Source organism: Tamandua tetradactyla, chromosome 10, assembly GCF_023851605.1.
Source record: "Tamandua tetradactyla isolate mTamTet1 chromosome 10, mTamTet1.pri, whole genome shotgun sequence".
NCBI lineage: Eukaryota > Metazoa > Chordata > Mammalia > Pilosa > Myrmecophagidae > Tamandua > Tamandua tetradactyla.
The window spans coordinates 94,181,124-94,200,752 of NC_135336.1; the positions used below are offsets into that span (position 1 = coordinate 94,181,124).

Sequence of the window (19,629 nt, forward strand, 5' to 3'; positions counted from 1 at the left end):
AAAAAAAAATGCATGCGAAGGGAAACAATGAAGGAAAGAAAAAAATTGAGAAAGAGGAGATGCAGAGACAGCAAGAAAAATCAGTGTGAATTCAAATAACAACGTTGCTTTCCCGTAATTAGAATAATATTTTATTGTTTCGTGGTTTGCTCTTTTTTGTCCAAGATAAAATTTTCTTTTTATCTGTATGATCCTTTTGAAAAGCCCTTTTATGCATAGAAGTAATAAAATCCTCTCTCGTTCAATGTTCTTATGATTGTAGAAACGTGATAAAGTCTGTGAATATAGAAAAATAACTAGAACACTCACAAGACTCAAAATAATTAACAGATGTGGTATATTAGTTTCTATAACATAATGGTAGTCTTGTTGGATTGGTTGGTTGGTTTAATTTTTTGGTTATGATATAGGGTTTTGTTTTTTTTCTTTTTTAGGTTTTTTTTTTTAGGCTCATATCAACTTAACAAAGTTTTTTATTAAGTTTTTTATTTTTATTTCATTACTTAAGAAAGTTGATATGAGCAAGGGAGAGAAGCAGAATGATCTTTTGAAAAAAGTTATTTTCTTTTTTTATATTCTCTTGTTTAAGCAAACTTGCAGACAGTTTTATCCTTTAGAATATACATGCATTTAAAATAATAGGGTATTTCTTTGTGAATAAAGCTGAGACATTTTTGAGAAAATTCAGTCTTTCAGAACACAGTAGAATGAGTTTTCTCTCTCTGGTAACATGAGGGGAAGGAGAGAGCTGTTCTCTCTTCTTACCACCTCTCACCCAAACCCTCCACACATGCCCACACTCAGCAGTTATGATACATTTACCATGGGGAATTAGACTTAATTAACCAAATATGGTTAAATATTGACTCCAGATTTAGAAGGAATATGTAAACATGTTTCTAAATGCTATCCTTCTCAGAATTTAACAAATCAATATTTGTTTCTTTATACTCCTTCCATCTTTTGAGTATTAAGAAATAATAAATTTTATAGTTTTGTGATAAGTGCAATACAGTTTTCCTGGATTTGGATGCAATATCTGTGTTCTGAAATACTTACTTATTTTCAGATTCTTTCACATGTGTGCAAGTTCCCCTGTCCTCATCAGGTTTTTTAATTGGCTTCCTTTAATACCTTTCCGACCTTGTTGAACAGCCAGTTATTGGGGAAACATTAAAAATGTTGTATTTTATAACTCAAAAGAACTTTTTAAAATTCTGATTTTGTGTGCTACATATTTCTGGGTGAGAAATTAATATTTATTTATATAAAAGCACTTGTACATTAGATTTTCTGTAGGTATTATATTATAGGTTAAAACAACAACAACACTTTTGTCTATGACCTGAAATTTCTGATATTGGTCCTTTAATCAGTTTCCTGTGAGATCAATTTAATAGTAACAGTACAAAGATGATTACAAATATGAAACATGTTCTAAATTCATGTAAGCATTGAGTTCTTGAATTTCAGGTAATTAATCAAGGTCTACTTATTTATTTTTCTCTCTCTTTTTCAAGGCACCAACCAGAGGCAAAAGCCAAAACCAAAATAATCCTTCAAAATTTAATTGTCTGGAGTAGCAAATAAATGTGCCATTAACTGCTCATCTCCTTTCATAGGCCCCTGTTGCTAGTAATTCTCTTTCTCTTCACAAGTATTTATGCAAAGTTTATGAAAAGGAAGCCTATACATATTGTTCAGGTAGATACTTCTTTATGTTTCAAGTAATAACACTTCACATAATATATTTATTTTTGAGTGTCTCTAGGACCAAATGATGGAGCAACACTTACAGGTATTAAATCAAGTGATTTGTTTCCTTTAGCATAGCAATAGAGCAGTTAACTGCAGTAAACTTGAAAATGAGTCATATTTTTGAGGGGAAAAAAAAGTTGGAACTTCCTGAATATTCAGTTCATCAAACATAATGCTTTTCAAATACTTTGACTGTATGGCATAAAATGTCAAAAGATATTTTGTAGTTCAAATATCTTAGTTCTTTAAGAGGAATAAATGGCTTCCTCCCCTCCTTAGGTCTGTGGGAAAAAGCTAAAGTCAAACTGGTTTTCATTCATCTTAATTAATACAAGATAGAATATTTTTACCTATAATCTTTTATTATGGATCATCGTCTGTGTTTGACTGAAAACTCTTTGAGAATCTAATAAGACCTGTGAGCCGTCTATGCCATAAAAATGCCCATATACCCCAGATTTGAATCCTAAGTGAGAAATTCTGCTATGTATGTATTTAGAATTCTGCATCTGTTATTGGTGATAAAAATCTCATTTTAATTTATCTATTAAGCGTTTTATAGGAGTTTCATTTTTCCCCATATAAATATTTGTAGCATGTAGTTTAAAATTCTTGTGTTTGATAATTTTAGGTTTATTAAGATAATAGTTAGAATTTATTAGACAATAATTTTATATTATTGCACAGTACACCTAGCATAATAGATTTCATACCTTTGCATACAGAAGAAAATTTATAGAAGAAAGTTGTTCACTCTGTACCATATAGCTAGATAAATATTCAACCGAGAAATATGTGATGGTTAGAGTTTTATCTATGTTAGGGGAAAAAATGAGTTAAGTGTAGGAAGAACCACAAATGAGATACTCACTTGTGATTCCTTGTCATTTTTTATTATTCTATTTATATCTTAGTTATAATAGAGATACGACTGTAACAAAATACATGTGGCTGTAATAGAATTTACAGAGTTGCTTTCGTCAGGTTGAATATCAGGAAATGCTGATTGAGTATTGTGGTGGAGTTTTTACCTCTTTTTTTTCTTTTTAGCTCTTTCTTCCAGTAGTTTATCATTTCTTGGATCAATAAATAATTTAATAACCTCAGATTAGTTTTTCACCTTACCATATTTTTTCTCCTGAAAGACTTAAAAGGGTACTTCCAAATAACTGTAATTGTCTCTGAGTCACTTAAATGGTATTGGAAAGGAATGAAGAATAGTGTACCATCTGCTCCTCTGCGGAACAGGTCTCCAGGTTCCAGAGGCACTTTATTATGGTGAAGTGAGGCAAATCATTAATAAATTTTTGGTACGTATGCCTTCAGTCCATAGATTGCCTTTTCCGAAGTTCAGATGTTAAGAAAAGCTTGATGAATTTTTTGCTGATTGTGATCCATGCCATTTTAAATTCCCAGTTTCAGGAAAAGGTAAGGTGGCCTGAAATGCCTGCCACTGGGCAGCTTCTTCATTTTCTTACAGTTGGTAGTTACCTCAGCAGTATCTGACTTGAGTGAAGGAAATCATAGAAAAACTTTGCAGTCTTCAAATCTGGATCAGAAGGTGCCAGAGCCTTCTGTTACCTTATTTGACATCTGTTATTTTTTGGCTCCTGTAAGCTCCATTTCTTTGGAGGCACTTGAAGCTGCATCTTATTTAGATAGCTCCAAAGATAGCCTCAGCCTGTCCTGTTGTGCTGCTATATTCAGAAGTAAATGTGATTTATTTTATTTTTTTAAGTATTTTCCTTCATGTATTTGATATATTTAAAATTGTTTAAAAACCTTCTGAGTAACATGATTTTTTCTGTAGCTTCTTAAATCTTCTTTCTTATTACTTTTCATTTTATAATGCTTCCTAAACATTTAACTAGTTTGTCTTCCATCTATCTTGACTTTGTATCTGGTAATGAATGATCTATAAATCAATACCCAATTACCAGAGCCCAGTATAGACTAGAAACATATAGTATAATTCTTTGGTTGAATGGAAACTCTGTATTTGGGCACATAGTCTTTGTGGTACCATTATAGTATGGCCAACATCATGGGTCAGTGCTTCTGTAGTACCTGTTGTTAAAAATTTTTAGCATCACCCTCCCTATAAATGCATTTTTCCTAGATGAAGTAGAGACTTTTCTTTTTAAAGGTTCCTATAACCTTGAACTAAAAAGTAATTCCTCCCCCATCACTTCTAACTTCTTTGTCTCTAATATCAGATCAGGTTTATTTGCTTACTGGTTCTACTTGTTTTGTTTATTCCTACAGTAAGAATAAACCTAATGAAAAGGGACATGGAAATAAAATGATGCAGAGTGTGCAAGTATGAAACAGATCTTAGAGTGAAAAGAAACCTGAAAGTCATCTGCTCTGATTCAGCTGCTGGCCCATGGAAGGGGTCTGGGACTAGAATCCAGGTGTCTTAATTCCCAGTGCAGTGCTAGTTCCAATTAGAATCTGCTACCATAAATTACTTTTTCTGAACGTGTTTAAGAATTATATACTATTGAAGATGAAATTTTAAAGTAGGGAAAAAAATAAAATTTTTGGTTACTCTTCACTGTTCCATTTAGACACCCTTGGCTGTTGGACTAATGATAGAGTAAGTGGCCAACCCTTGTCCATGACACAGCAGACAGACTTTCTGGGGGCTGATTTTTGGAACCTTGGTGCCTCTCTCAGGGTGTTTAGAGTTTGATGTAATATCACCCCACTGTAGTTTTCCTTTTTGTTTGGAGAAATTAACTTCAGCCAAGAGCATAGGTTACTGTAACAACAGTAATTGGTCCATTTTTCTATTTGTCTCTGAAAAAATCAAATAAAAAATATTAGCCAGATTTTCATTCGTGTTATTAGAGAGTACTATTTATGCTTGATACCAGAGTACTATGAGAACTGCTGAATTTTTCATACATTAAAGTTTTACATCCCAGGATATGGCAACAAGAAAGATAATGAGAAATGGAATTCTTTTCCCTTAGTATTAATTTTCTCTTCTTGTCAAAACTTTAAACAGTCAGAGCTAGTCATTACTTCCCCATCTCCATTTTTGCCTTCGGTTTGCTCCCTCTGGAGCTATGTCCTTGTTCCAGATGTCCTTCCTGATCTGGAAGCCACATGTCCGTGCTGCAATGAGGAATATGCCACCAATTTGTCCCTTGCAATGTTGCCTCTTCCTGTTGCTTCCGGCCTGGATATTCCCAGGCATCACTGCTGGGTTTCCCACTGAAGCGCCTTTCTTCCTTTCCCTCTAAGTGCCTCCTTCTCCCTCCTGCCTCCATTCTCCAGTTGAACTTACCCTTTTTGTATGTCCTTGCTCCCTTTTGTCTCTCAGTGTCACTACAGTTTAGAGAACACTTGTATATGCATTCTAACATCAGAACCGTCTAGATAATAGGAAAAGATTAGCCTAACCCTTGGGCTCTAGTAACAAGTGCATTTTTAAAAAATTTATTTATTAATTAAAAAAATAAAGAAACAAAATAAAACAACATTCATAATCAGTAATTCACAGTATCATCACTTAGTTGCATATTCATCATTTCTTAGAACATTTGCATTAATTCAGAAAAGAAATAAAAAGACAATAGAAAAAGAAATAAAACGAACACAGGAAAGAAGAAGAAAAAAAAAGATTATACCTACCATACCCCTTACCCATTGCTTTCATTGATCACTAGCATTTCAAACTAAATTTATTTTAGCATTTGGTGCCCCTATTATTTATTTTTATTCCGTATGTTCTACTCCTTTGTTGACAAGGTAGATAAAAGGAGCATCAGACACAAGGTTTTCACAATCACACAGTCACATTGTGACAGCTGTATCATTGTTCAGTCACCATCAAGAAACATGGCTACTGGAACACAGCTTTACATTTTCAGGCAGTTCCCTCCAGCCTCTCCATTACATCTTGAATTACAAGATGATATCTACTTGATGCATGAGAATAACCTCCAGGAAAACCTCTCGACTCTGTTTGGAATCTCTCAGCCACTGACACTTTGTCTCATTTCCCTCTTTCCCCTTTTGGTCGAGAAGGTTTTCTCAATCCCTTGATGCTAAGTCTCAGCTCATTCTAGGGTTTTTCCCAATCCCTTGATGCTGAGTCTCCGTTCATTCCAAGATCTCTGTCCCACGTTGCCAGGAAGGTCCACACAGACGGGGGGTGGGGGGGGTGCCTTTGCTTGTTGTGTTGGCTGGAGAGAGGGGCCACATCTGAGCAACAAAAGAGGCTCTCTTGGGGTGACTCTTAGGCCTAAATTTTAAGTAGACTTGACCTATCCTTTGCGGGGTTAAGTTTCATATGAACAAACCCCAAGACTGGGGGTCTGCCTATAGCTTTGGTTGTCCACACTGCTTGTGAGAATATCAAGAATTCAACTTGGGAAGTTGAATTTCTCCCCCTTCTCACCACTCCCCGAAGGGGGCTTTGCAGATACTTTTCCACTCACTGATCGAATCACTCTGTAATTCATCGGGGCATCACTCTGGACAAACCAGCAAAATCTCATGTCCTACCTGAGATTCCAAGTACTTATGGCGTTCAATCAAACTATCTACATAAGTTATATTAGGAAATGCACTAGTCAAAATATACATTTTGTAACAAATAAACATTTTTTGCTTTAGTCTCAACAGAAAGTGTCATTTAAAAATATTAATTACCATCTGTTTTCAGTACCCTGCAATAATGACATTCCTTTGTTCTTCCTCATGCAAAAACATTTTTAAAATTGTACCTTGTACATTTCACTATTATTATACACTCTAGGCATTCCTAGATTATACCATCTCAATCTTTAACATCTATCTTTCTTTCTCATTTCAATATGTCCCCAGCCCTCCTCCCTCTATCGTTCTCACATGCAGCTTCATTCAATGTTTTAACATAATTGTATTACAGTTAGGTAGTATTGTGCTGTCCATTTCTGAGTTTTTGTATCCAGTCCTGTTGCGCGGTCTGTATCCCTTCAGCTCCACTTACCCTATTTCTATTTCCTGATGGTCTCTGTTACCAACGACATATTCCAAGTTTATTCACTAATGTCAGTTCATATCAGTGAGACCATACAGTATTTGTCCTTTAGTTTTTGGCTAGTCTCACTCAGCATAATGTTCTCTAGGTCCATCCATGTTATTACATGCTTCATAAGTTTATTCTGTCTTAAAGCTGCATAATATTCCATCGTATGTATATACCGCAGTTTGTTTAGCTACTCATCTGTTGATGGACATTTTGGCTGTTTCCATCTCCTTGCGATTGTAAATAATGCTGCTAAAAACGTTGGTATGCAAGTGTCTGTTTGTTTCTTTGCCCTTATGTCCGCTGAGTAGATACCTAGCAGTGGTATTGCTGGGTCATATGGCAATTCTATATTCAGCTTTTTTGAGGAACCGCCAAACTGCCTTCCACAGTGGTTGCACCATTTGACATTCCCACCAACAGTGAATAAGTGTGCCTCTTTCTCCACATCCTCTCCAGCACTTGTCATTTTCTGTTTTTTTGATAATGGCCATTCTGGTGGGTGTGAGATGATATCTCATTGTGGTTTTGATTTTCATTTCTCTAATGGCCAGGAACGTTGAACATCTCTTCATGTGCCATTTGGCCATATGTATTTCCTCTTCTGAGAAGTGTCTGTTCAAGTCTTTTTCCCATTTTGTAATTGGGTTGGCTGTCTTTTTATTGTTGAGTTGAACAATCTTTTTATGAATTCTGGATACTAGACCTTTATCTGATATGTCATTTCCAAATATTGTCTCCCATTGTGAAGTCTGTCTTTTTACTTTCTTGATGATGTTCTTTCCACAAAAATGTTTAATTTTGAGGAGTTCCCATTTATTTATTTCTTTCTTCAATGCTCTTGCTTTAGGTGTAAGGTCTGTAAAACCGCCTCCAATTATAAGATTTATAAGATACTTCCCTATGTTTTCCTCTAACTGTTTTATGGTTTTAGACCTGATGTTTATATCTTTGATCCATTTTGAGTTAACTTTTGTATAGGGTGTGAGACACAGGTCCTCTTTCATTCTTATGCATATGGATATCCAGTTCGCTAGGCACCATTTATTGAAGAGGCTGTTCTGTCCCAGGTGAGTTGGCTTGACTACCTTATCAAAGATCAAATGTCCATAGATGAGAGGGGCTATATTTGAACACTTTATTTGATTCCATTGGTCAGTATATCTATCTTTATGCCAGTACCATGCTGTTTTGACCACTGTGGCTTCATAATATGCCTTAAAGTCTGGCGGTGTGAGACCTCCAGCTTGGTTTTTTTTCCTCAACATACTTTTTGCCGTTCGGGGCACCCTCCCCTTCCAGATAAATTTGCTTATTGGCTTTTCTGTTTCTGAAAAGTAAGTTGTTGGGATTTTGATTGGTATTGCATTGAATCTGTAGATCAATTTAGGTAGAATTGACATCTTAACTATATTTAGTCTTCCAATCCATGAACTCGGTATGCCCTTCCATCTATTTAAGTTTTCTGTGATTTCTTTTAACAGTTTTTTGTAGTTTTCTTTGTATACGTCTTTTGTCTCTTTAGTTAAATTTGTTCTTAAATATTTTATTCTTTTCGTTGCAATTGGAAATGGAGTTCTTTTCTTGATTTCCCCCTCAGATTGTTCACTGCTAGTATATAGAAACACTACAGATTTTTGAGTGTTGATCTTGTAACCTGCCACTTTGCTGTACTCATTTATTAGCTCTAGTAGTTTTGCTGTGGATTTTTCAGGGTTTTCGACATATAGTATCATATCATCTGCAAACAGTAATAGTTTTACTTTTTCCTTTCCAATTTTAATGCCTTGTATTTCTTTTTCTTGTCTACTTGCTCTGGCTAGAACTTCCAACACAATGTTGAATAACAGTGGTGATAGTGGACATCCTTGTCTTGTTCCTGATCTTAGAGGGAAAGTTTTCAGTTTTTCCCCATCGAGGATGATATTAGCTGTGGGTTTTACATATATTCCCTTTATCATTTTAATGAAATTCCCTTGTATTCCTATCCTTTGAAGTGTTTTCAACAGGAAAGGATGTTGAATTTGTCAAATGCCTTCTCTGCATCAATTGAGATGATCATGTGATTTTTCTGCTTTGATTTGTTGATATGGTGTATTACATTAATTGATTTTCTTATGTTGAACCATCCTTGAATACCTGGGATGAATCCTACGTGATCATCATGTATAATTCTTTTAATGTGTTGCTGGATTCGATTTGCTAGAATTTTGTTGAGGATTTTGCATCTATATTCATTAGAGAGATTCGTCTGTAGTTTTCTTTTTTTGTAATATCTTTGCCTGGTTTTGGTATGAGGGTGATGTTGGCTTCATAGAATGAATTAGGTAGCTTTCCCTCCACTTTGATTTTTTTGAAGAGTTTGAGCAGAGTTGGTACTAATTCTCTCTGGAATGTTTGGTAGAATTCACATGTGAAGCCGTCTGGTCCTGGACTTTTCTTTTTGGGAAGCTTTTGAATGACTGATTCAATTTCTTTTCTTGTGATTGGTTTGTTGAGGTCATCTATTTTATCTTGAGTCAAAGTTGGTTGTTCATGCCTTTCTAGGAAGTTGTCCATTTCATCTACATTGTTGTATTTATTGGCATAAAGTTGTTCATAGTATCCTGTATATTACCTCCTTTATTTCTGTAGGGTCAGTGGTTATGTCTCCTCTTCCATTTCTGATCTTATTTATTTGCATCCTCTCTCTTCTTCTTTTTGTCAATCTTACTAAGGGCCCATCAATCTTACTGATTTTCTCAGTTGTTTTCATGTTCTCAATTTCATTTATTTCTGCTCTAATCTTTGTTGTTTCTTTCCTTTTGTTTGCTTTGGGGTTAGTTTGCTGTTCTTTCTCCAGTTCTTCCAAGTGGATAGTTAATTCCTGCATCTTTGCCCTTTCTTCTTTTTTGATGTAGGCATTTAGGGCAATAAATTTCCCTCTTAGCACTGCCTTTGCTGCATCCCATAAGTTTTGATATGTTGTGTTTTCATTTTCATTTTCCTCGAGATATTTAATGATTTCTCTTGTAATTTCTTCCTTGACCCACTAGTTGTTTAAGAGTGTGTTGTTGAGCCTCCACATATTTGTGAATTTTCTGTCGCTTTGCCTATTATTGATTTCCAACTTTATTCCCTTATGATCTGAGAGAGTGTTTTGTATCATTTCAATCTTTTTAAATTTGTTAAGACTTGCTTTGTGACCCAGCATATGGTCTATCTTTGAGAATGATCCATGAGCACTTGAGAAAAAGGTGTATCCTGCTGTTGCAGGATGTACTGTCCTATAAATGTCTGTTATGTCTAGCTCACTTATTGTAATGTTTAAATTCTCTGTTTCTTTATTGATCCTCTGTCTACATGTTCTGTCCATTGATGAGAGTGGGGAATTGAAGTCTCCAACTACTATGGTAGATGTGTCTATTTCCCTTTTCAGTGTTTGCAGTGTTTGCCTCACGTATTTTGGGGCATTCTGGTTTGGTGCATAAATATTTATGATTGTTATGTCTTCTTGTTTAATTGTTCCTTCTGTTAGTACATAGTATCCTTCTTTGTCCCTTTTAATTGTTTTACATTTGGACTCTAATTTGTTGGATATTAGTATAGCTACTCCTGCTCTTTTCTGGTTGTTATTCGCATGAAATATCTTTTCCCAACCTTTCACTTTCAACCTATGTTTATCTTTGGGTCTAAGATGTGTTTCCTGTAGACAGCATATAGAAGGATCCTGTTTTTAATCCATTCTGCCCATCTATGTCTTTTGATTGGGGGCTTCAGTCCATTAACATTTAGTGTTTATTACAGTTTGGGTAGTACTTCCCTCTACCATTTTGCCTTTTGTATTTTATATGTCATATCTAATTTTCCTTCTTTCTACACTCTTCTCCACACCTCTCTCTTCTGTCTTTTCGTATCTGTCTCTAGTGGTCCCTTTAGTATTTCTTGCAGAGCTGGTCTCTTGGTCACAAATTCTCTCAGTGATTTTTTGTCTGAAAATGTTTTAATTTCACCCTCATTTTTGAAGGACAGTTTTGCTGGATATAGAATTCTTTGTTGGCAGTTTTTCTCTTTTAGTAATTTAAACATATCATCCCACTGTCTTCTTGCCTCCATGGTTTCTGCTGAGAAATCTACACATAGTCTTATTGGGTTTCCCTTGTATGTGATGGATTGCTTTTCTCTTGCTGTTTTCAAGATCCTCTCTTTCTCTTTGACCTCTGACATTCTGACTAGTAATTGTCTTGGAGAACGTCTATTTGGATCTATTCTCTTTGGGTATGCTACACTTCTTGGATCTATAATTTTAGGTCTTTTATAAGAGTTGGGAAATTTTCAGTGATAATTTCTTCCATTAATTTTTCTCCTTCTTTTCCCTTCTCTTCTCCTTCCGGGACACCCAGAACACGTATATTTGTGCGCTTCATATTATCATTCAGTTCCCTGAATCCCTGTTCATATTTTTCCATTTTTTTCCCTATAGTTTCTGTATCTTGTCAGATTTCAGATGTTTCATCCTATGTTCTGAAACAGAAATCCTATGTTCTGTCTCTCGAAATCTGCCATTGTAGGTTTCCATTGTTTTTTTCATCTCTTCTACTGTGTCTTTCATCCCCATAAGTTCTGTGGTTTGTTTTTTCAGACTTTTCATTTCTTCTTTTTGTTCATTCCTTGCCTTCTTTATATCCTCCCTCAATTCACTGATTTGGTTTTTGATGAGGTTTTCCATGTCTTTTCGTATATTCTGAATTAATTGTTTCAACTCCTGTATCTCATTTGAATTGTTGGTTTGTTGCTCTGACTGGGCCATATCTTCATTTTTCCTGGTGTGATTTGTTAATTTTTGCTGGCATGTAGACATTTAATTACCTTAATTAGTTTATTCTGGAGATTGCTTTCACGTCTCTTACCTAGGGTTTTCTTGCTAGATGAATTTGTTGTCTATCTGTTCTTTGACCTGCAGTTCAGCTTTTTCCAGACCTCTAGCTTAAGTTTTGTTTAACAGAGGATAATTTTTCAGTTCTTGTTTTCTTGTTTCTTGTCCTGGTTGTATGGTGCCTTTTCGCTCCCCACCCTTAGGAGGGTCTACGTAGGTATTATAGACTCCAGCCTGGTTTTCCCTGACCAAACTGCCCTCCTATTAGGGGGAAGGAGTCACCTGCATCAGTTTTCCCTGAGGGTGAGATCCAGCAGGTTAAAAGACTTTCCTCTGAAGTCTCTGGGCTCTGTTTTTCTTATCCTGCCCAGTATGTGGCGCTTGTCTGTCTGTGGGTCCCACCAGCCAAAGATGTTGCAGCACTTTTAACTTTGGAAGACTCTCCCTGCTGGGGGCGTGGTGGAGATGGAGGAGAGGTTGTAGGCTGGTTTTAATGGCTCCAAATTGCCAAGCCCTGGGGTCTGAATTCCTTGAGGGAGGGATTCCACCTGAGTTGGGCTTCACCCCTCCCCTGGAGAAGGCACAGGTGGGAGACAGCCCTGAAAGCAGCCGGTTTCTGCCTATCCCTGGGGCATATGCAGCCCGAGAAGTCCCCCTGCTGAATCCAAAGGCTGCCAAGTGTCCGTAGAAACACAGCCACTAAAACCTCCATTTCCTCCCCTTTCCTCTTTTTCCGTGAGCCCAATGAGCGACCTCTGCCTTGACCAGGTTTAGAGTGTCTTTCCTTTCCCTCTGCGAAGCCGCCTGTGGGGGAGGGGCGCCGGGCGCCATGGCTTGGGGAACTCACCGTTCTGGGGAGGCTTGCAGCCGGTCCAGCTGGTCCAGACTGGGGTATGCTGTGTCTTTGGTCACTAACGTGGCTCCAGAAGCTGTTCTGTACTGTTTCAGGTTATTTAGTAGTTGTTTGGAGGGCGAACTAAAACATGCACATTGCTAAGCTGCCATCTTGGCCCCCTCCTAACAGGTGCATTTTGATGCTGACCTTCTTCAGTTAATTCTTCTACCTTGTTGTTCAGTCTCTGAATGAATTTAGGACCAAGAAGAACCTGCCCATCTGAATTTTCCTGTGAGCAGGGGATAGAAGACAGGGCAGGGCTTCGTCCTTAAATCTCACCATGTTGATCTCTGGGCTGTGCACGTGGAGGACTAACCCTAGTTAACCAGACCAAGAGATCAATTGGAAAGCACTCTTGGGTTTTCTGAACACTTTGATTCACCTGATTGGTGATTTTTTTGTTTTGTTTTTTGTTTTTAATGTTCTTTTAAATATGTTTTTTTAATTGAGAAATTTTCACATACATACAATCCATACATAATGTACAGTCAATATCTGATTGGTGTTTGACCCAAGTAAAAGAACTTTAGTGATTGATTGTGTTGCTGACTATTTGATTCCAATGGAATCAGAGAGTTTCTGTCTCAACAGGCATTTCGTTGTTCTTCATACCACAGGATGTTTAAGCTATTGACTTGAGTACTTTAAGTATCATCGAATGCTTTTTATTTTCAATAACCTACTAAGAAAATTACTGCTATTCTTGGGTCTAGATTCATTTGAAAATATCAGATCCAGGGTAATCGGATAGCTTTTTATTTTCACTCTGACAATTGGTTTAGCTTAGAGTAGTCAAAAACTTACTGAGAGAGGTCTGAGGAGGTGTGATTTGAAAAATAAACAATGGGGTAAGAATTGAGGTCATGGAGCAGAGGGATGTCCATTTGTTCCAAGGCAGCATATCATACCAAGGAGGCAAGGTTTAATGGAAGTAGCTTGTGAAGAGGTCTGTCTATTTTTAAAGCCAGTAAAGATGTTTTATTCGTACCCATTGCCGTATCTGAAAACTGACTATGTTTCATTATTATCAGTGAGGCCTTTAACAATGTAGCTTCTCTAATACCATTCTTCACAAGCAAATATTGGAAGTTCATTCTCAAGCAAATATTGGAAAATAGTATAATGCCCTATGGCCCACTACTGTATAAACTTGAGCAGCATTTGAAGATCAGTCCTATCAAAATGCAGCGTAATTTTAGTTTTCCAACGTAATTTTTTTTTCAAATCTGAAATGTTATCTCCTTAAGTGTCCTAGGCCTCCCCACTAGGAAATGTTGCATGCTGATAAACAGTTGATACGTTGATCACCTCATGTCATTACTCACACTGCTTCTTGATTATTTATAGGAACTAAGAGAAATACATAATAAACAGCAGCTCCAGAAACAAAAGTCCATAGAGACAGAACGACTGAAACAGAAAGAACAAGAGCGAAAGATCACAGAAGTAGAGAAACAAAAAGAGGAAACCCAAAGGTGAGTCATTTCTGTGGATTGTGGACCCATCCGAAAGGAGCTCTGCATAATCACTGTTCTTTGCCTGGCCTCCAAGTGGTCACTGCACCAGAAAAAGCCTTCGATCTTTAGTATATGAACGTGTGTACATGTGTGGGCAATCATAAATGCATGCGTATTTAAGTCTTTGCACACGTAAGTACCCCCTGAAGTTTTTAGTTAGTTCTCAGAGCCCTCCTGAGCTACTACTGTGAAGTTAAATAGAATTAGACAAGGAAATTGGGGCACTTGCTGTGCTCATTTGCATGCCAATGACCAAACTATGCTTCCAGTTCACATCCTGATAACGGCAGGGGTCAGAGTTCTGGATTTGAAATCAAAGCCCGTGAGCTAGCTCTGCACTCAGTGTTTCTCCAGGAGGACTGACTATGCCCTTGTCTCCTTTCATTTTTTTCTACTGCAAATTAAACTTGGATACAAAAGCAGAAATTCTGTTCTTGCCACTTAGGATACAGACACATTTCTGTTTGTTTTTGTTTGAATGTTTGTGTTTGTGGGTTTGTCGTTGATATTAATATTTGTAACTTTCTGTAGTAAAGTGTAGAAATTTATTTTTAACTTGTGGTGTCTGATTTTGTTATTGGATATTTGCTGTTTAAACTTAAATCAATTTTAGACTCCAAGAAACACAAATAACCAAATGTCTGGATGATATGCTACAAATTATAAAAACCTGTTATTTTAAAAATTAGACTTAAAAAAGATGTAGCAACAAGATACTTTAGGCAAGTCCATTGACTAGTGGGCTGAGCTCAAACCCTGAGAGCTGTGCATGCTTTGTTATAGAATGTGTAGTATTCTGAGTCCGATTTTTCTTTTTATGCTGATGGTTAGATGGCTGGGGCCCCAATCCAATTTCGAGTGTTTTATGGTTTTCTTGGGTGTAGAACTAAGGATTGTCTACCACCTTAAATGCGTTTGTTGATTAACTCCACATCCATCCTTCTTTTAAGCTCCAAAGTTTATAAAATGCTTTTAGTATACACACTGTTCTGCACTGAATTTTTACATTCCTGAAGAGTAGAAATAAATACAGCACATCATAATACAAAAAATTTAAATTTTCTGAGTACAATTGTATAGATAAATGGTAGTCCAAATTTAATTTCAGAAATTTTCACATGGTTATATGTTTTAAATGGTGCTCTTTATTGGTAGGAAATTTTTGAGCAGTTTTTATTATGGTTTTGTTGTCGTGAATAAAAATTAACACCCCTTCCCCTCCAAAAAAAAAAAAAAGTTTTTGTGCTCCCTTGAAAGACATGTTAAAAATCATAAGCAAATGGCCAGTTGTCGGTACAGTCTTAAAACATTTATCAATTAGGTCACCATCTTATATGGGTGCAACTTATGGCGCCAAACAATTACAATAGTAACATCAAAGATCACTATAACAGGTAATTAATAATGAAAAAGTTTGGAATGTTGGAAGACATACCAAAATGTGGCACAGACATGGAATGAGTGAACGCTGTTGGAAAATGGTGCTGATAGGCTTTCTTGAAGCAGGGTTGCTATAAACTTTTAATTTGCAAAAAATGCGATTTGGGCATAGTGCAATAAAGCAGAACGAATAAAATGTAAAGAAAAATCGTAAATAAAATGACAAGTAAATAAAAAAAGTTAAAAATAATTCATCTGCTCTAAATTTTCACATTCATACTGAGTAGAAGTCTAATTTTTTGAAAATGGAGAATAGAAGTTTTATTTGCTTGCATTCTGTTCCCCTGGCAGTTTCCTGATTCCAGAAGAGTGCCTTTGTGTGTTAGCAGTATTGCATAACTGGGGTTCAGAGGGTGGGCTCTGGGATGAGACACCCAGGATCAAACCTCAGGCACTTAGGGCTGGTGACCTTGGACAACTCATTTAATATCTCTGCCTCAGTTTTCTCATCTGTAAAATAGAGATAGTAATAGGCTCCCACTAGTTGTTGTGAGGGTTAAAGGAGTTCATGTTTTTGGAGGTTTAGAATATTGCTTGCCATGTCCAGTGCTCACTGTCATTATCATTATATTGTGTGTCATTGCACATGAGCTTCATTTACAAAGTGTGATTGTATAAAGTGTTTTCTGATTCCATGAATTATTATTGAATGAGAAAATTAACTCACAGTGTTTTCTTGTGGCCTTTGGGTTGAGGCCATCATAATATTCAAGGCCTAGATTTAATTTGTGTATCAGCTTCTTTGAAAAATAAAAAGAAAGACTTCCGGAGAAGATGGCGGCTTAGTAAGACACGAGAGTCTTAGTTCCTCCTCCAGAACAGCTACTAAAGAAACAGAAACGGTACAGAACAGCTCCTGGAGCCACGACAGAGACAAAAAAGACAGCGTACCCCATTCTGGAACAGCTGAACCGGCTGGGAGAATCCGCTGCAGTGAGATCCCCGAGGGGCGCGCGCTTCCCTGGGCTGTGGCAGCTGGCGGCAGGAGCCCCTCCCTCCCTCCTTCCCGGGCCGGCTGGGAGATTTGGATCGAAGGTCCCCCAAGCCGCGGAGGCCAGTGACTGGGGTCCCTTCCACACACGTGGCTTCCCAGTCCGGCTGGGAACTTTGGATCGGCACTCCCCCAAGCCGTGAAGGCTGGTGCCCCCCACCACGCGCGGATTCCCGGGCCTGCTGGGAGATTTGAATCGGCACTCCCCCAAGCCGCGGCGGCCAGCGCCCCTCCCTCCCTCCTTCCTGGACCCGCTGGGAGATTTGGATCGGCACACCCCTAGCCGCTTCGGCTGGCGACCCTCCCCCACAGCAAGAGTCTTCCAAAGTTAAAGGAGCCACAGCATCTTTTACTGGTGGGACCCGCAGACAGACGAGCGCCACATACTGGGCAGGATAAGAAAAACAGAGCCCAGAGATTTCACAGGAAAATCTTTCAACCTGCTAGGTACCACACCCAGGGAAATCTGATTAAATGCCCAGATGCCAGCAAAAAATAACAGATCACCCCAGGAAAATTGAAGATATGGCCCAGTCAAAGAAACAAACCAATAGTTCAAATGAGATACAGGAGCTGAGACAACTAATTTGAATATACGAACAGACATGGAAAACCTCTTCAAAAACCAAATCAATAAATTGAGGGAGGACATGAAGAAGACATGGGCTGAACAAAAAGAAGAAATAGAAAGTCTGAAAAAACAAATCACAGAACTTATGGGATTGAAGGACAAAGTAGAAAAGATGGAAAAAACAGTGGATACCTACAATGGTAGATTTAAAGAGACAGAGGTTAGAATTAGTGAACTGGAAGATGGAACATCTGAATTCCAAAAAGAAACAGAAACTATAGGGAAAAGAATGGAAAAATTTGAGCAGGGGATCAGGGAACTGAATGATAATATGAAGCACACAAATATACGTGTTGTGGGTGTCCCAGAAGGAGAAAGAAGGGAAAAGGAGGAGAAAAACTAATGGAAGAAATTATCACTGAAAATTTCCCAACTCTTATGAAAGACCTAAAATTACAGATCCAAGAAGTGCAGCGCACCCCAAAGAGAACAGACCCAAATAGGCATTCTCCAAGACACTTACTAGTTAGAATGTCAGAGGTCAAAGAGAAAGAGAGGCTCTTGAAAGCAGCAAGAGAAAAACAATCCATCACATACAAGGGAAACCCAATAAGACTGTGTGTAGATTTCTCAGCAGAAACCATGGAAGCTAGAAGACAGTGGGATGATGTATTTAAATTACTAAAAGAGAAAAACTGCCAACCAAGACTTCTATATCCAGCAAAATTGTCCTTCAAAAATGAGGGAGAAATTAAAACATTTTCAGACAAAAAGTCACTGAGAGAATTTGTGACCAAGAGACCAGCTCTGCAAGAAATACTAAAGGGAGCACTAGAGTCAGATACGAAAAGACAGAAGAGAGAGGTATGGAGAAGAGTGTAGAAAGAAGGAAAATCAGATATGATATATATAATACAAAAGGCAAAATGTTAGAGGAAAATATTATCCAAACAGTAATAACACTAAATGTCAATGGACTGAATTCCCCAATCAAAAGACATAGACTGGCAGAATGGATTAAAAAACAGGATCCTTCTATATGCTATCTTCAGGAAACACATCTTAGACCCAAAGATAAACATAGGTTGAAAGTGAAAGGTTGGGAAAAGATATTTCATGCAAATAACAACCAGAAAAGAGCAGGAGTGGCTATACTAATATCCAACAAATTAGACTTCAAATGTAAAACAGTTAAAAGAGACAAAGAAGGATACTATCTACTAATAAAAGAAACAATTAAACAAGAAGACATAACAATCATAAATATTTATGCACCAAACCAGAATGCCCCAAAATACGTGAGGAATACACTGCAATCACTGAAAAGGAAAATAAACACATATACCATAATAGTTGGAGACTTCAATTCACCACTCTCATCAATGGACAGAACATCTAGACAGAGGATCAATGAAGAAACAGAGAATTTGAATATTACGTAAATGAGCTAGACTTAACAGACATTTATAGGACATTACATCCCGCAACAGCAGGATACACCTTTTTCTCAAGTGCTCATGGATCATTCTCAAAGATAGACCATATGCTGGGTCACAAAGCAAGTCTTAACAAATTTAAAAGGATTGAAATCATACACAACACTTTCTCGGATCATAAAGGAATGAAGTTGGAAATCAATAATAGGTGGAGTGCCAGAAAATTCACAAATACGTGGAGGCTCAACCACACACTCTTAAACAACAAGTGGGTCAAGGAAGAGATCGCAAGAGAAATTAGTAAATATCTCAAGGCAAATGAAAATGAAAACACAACATATCAAAACCTATGGGATGCAGCAAAAGCAGTGCTAAGAGGGAAATTTATTGCCCTAAATGCCTATATCAGAAAAGAAGAAAAGGCAAAAATGCAGGAATTAGCTGTCCACTTGGAAGAACTGGAGAAAGAACAGCAAACTAACCCCAAAGCAAGCAAAAGGAAAGAAATAACAAAGATTAGAGCAGAAATAAATGAAATTGAAAACATGAAAACGATAGAGAAAATCAGTAAGACCAGAAATTGATTCTATGAGAAAATCAATAAGATTGATGGGCCCTTAGCAAGATTGACAAAGAGAAGAAGAGAGAGGATGCAAATAAATAAGATCAGAAATGGAAAAGGAGACATAACCACTGACCTCACAGAAATAAAGGAGGTAATAACAGGATACTACGAACAACTTTACGCTAATAAATACAACAATTTAGATGAAATGGACGGGTTCCTGGTAAGGCCTGAACAACCAGCTTTGACTCAAGAAGAAATAGATGACCTCAACAAACCAATCACAAGAAAAGAAATTGTCAGTCATTCAAAAGCTTCCCAAAAAGAAAAGTCTAGGACCAGACGGCTTCACATGTGAATTCTACCAAACATTCCAGAAAGAATTAGTACCAACTCTCCTCAAACTCTTCAAAAAAATCGAAGTGCAGGAAAAGCTACCTAATTCATTCTATGAAGCCAACATCACCCTCATACCAAAACCAGGCAAAGATATTACAAAAAAAGAAAACTACAGACCAATCTCTCTAATGAATATAGATGCAAAAATCCTCAACAAAATTCTAGCAAATCAAATCCAA

The 19,629-nt window shown here is 37.2% G+C and overlaps 1 protein-coding gene across 5 annotated transcripts in view; it reads left to right on the forward strand.

The window, feature by feature from the left end:
• Positions 1–19,629, forward strand: part of ITSN1 (intersectin 1) — a 263,233-nt gene that overhangs the window by 155,752 nt on the left and 87,852 nt on the right. For all 5 annotated transcript variants that reach the window (XM_077118883.1, XM_077118885.1, XM_077118887.1 and 2 more), the window contains one exon: positions 13,879–14,006. In XM_077118883.1, coding sequence (XP_076974998.1) covers positions 13,879–14,006 — 128 coding nt within the window. The remainder of the gene's footprint in view (positions 1–13,878; positions 14,007–19,629) is intronic.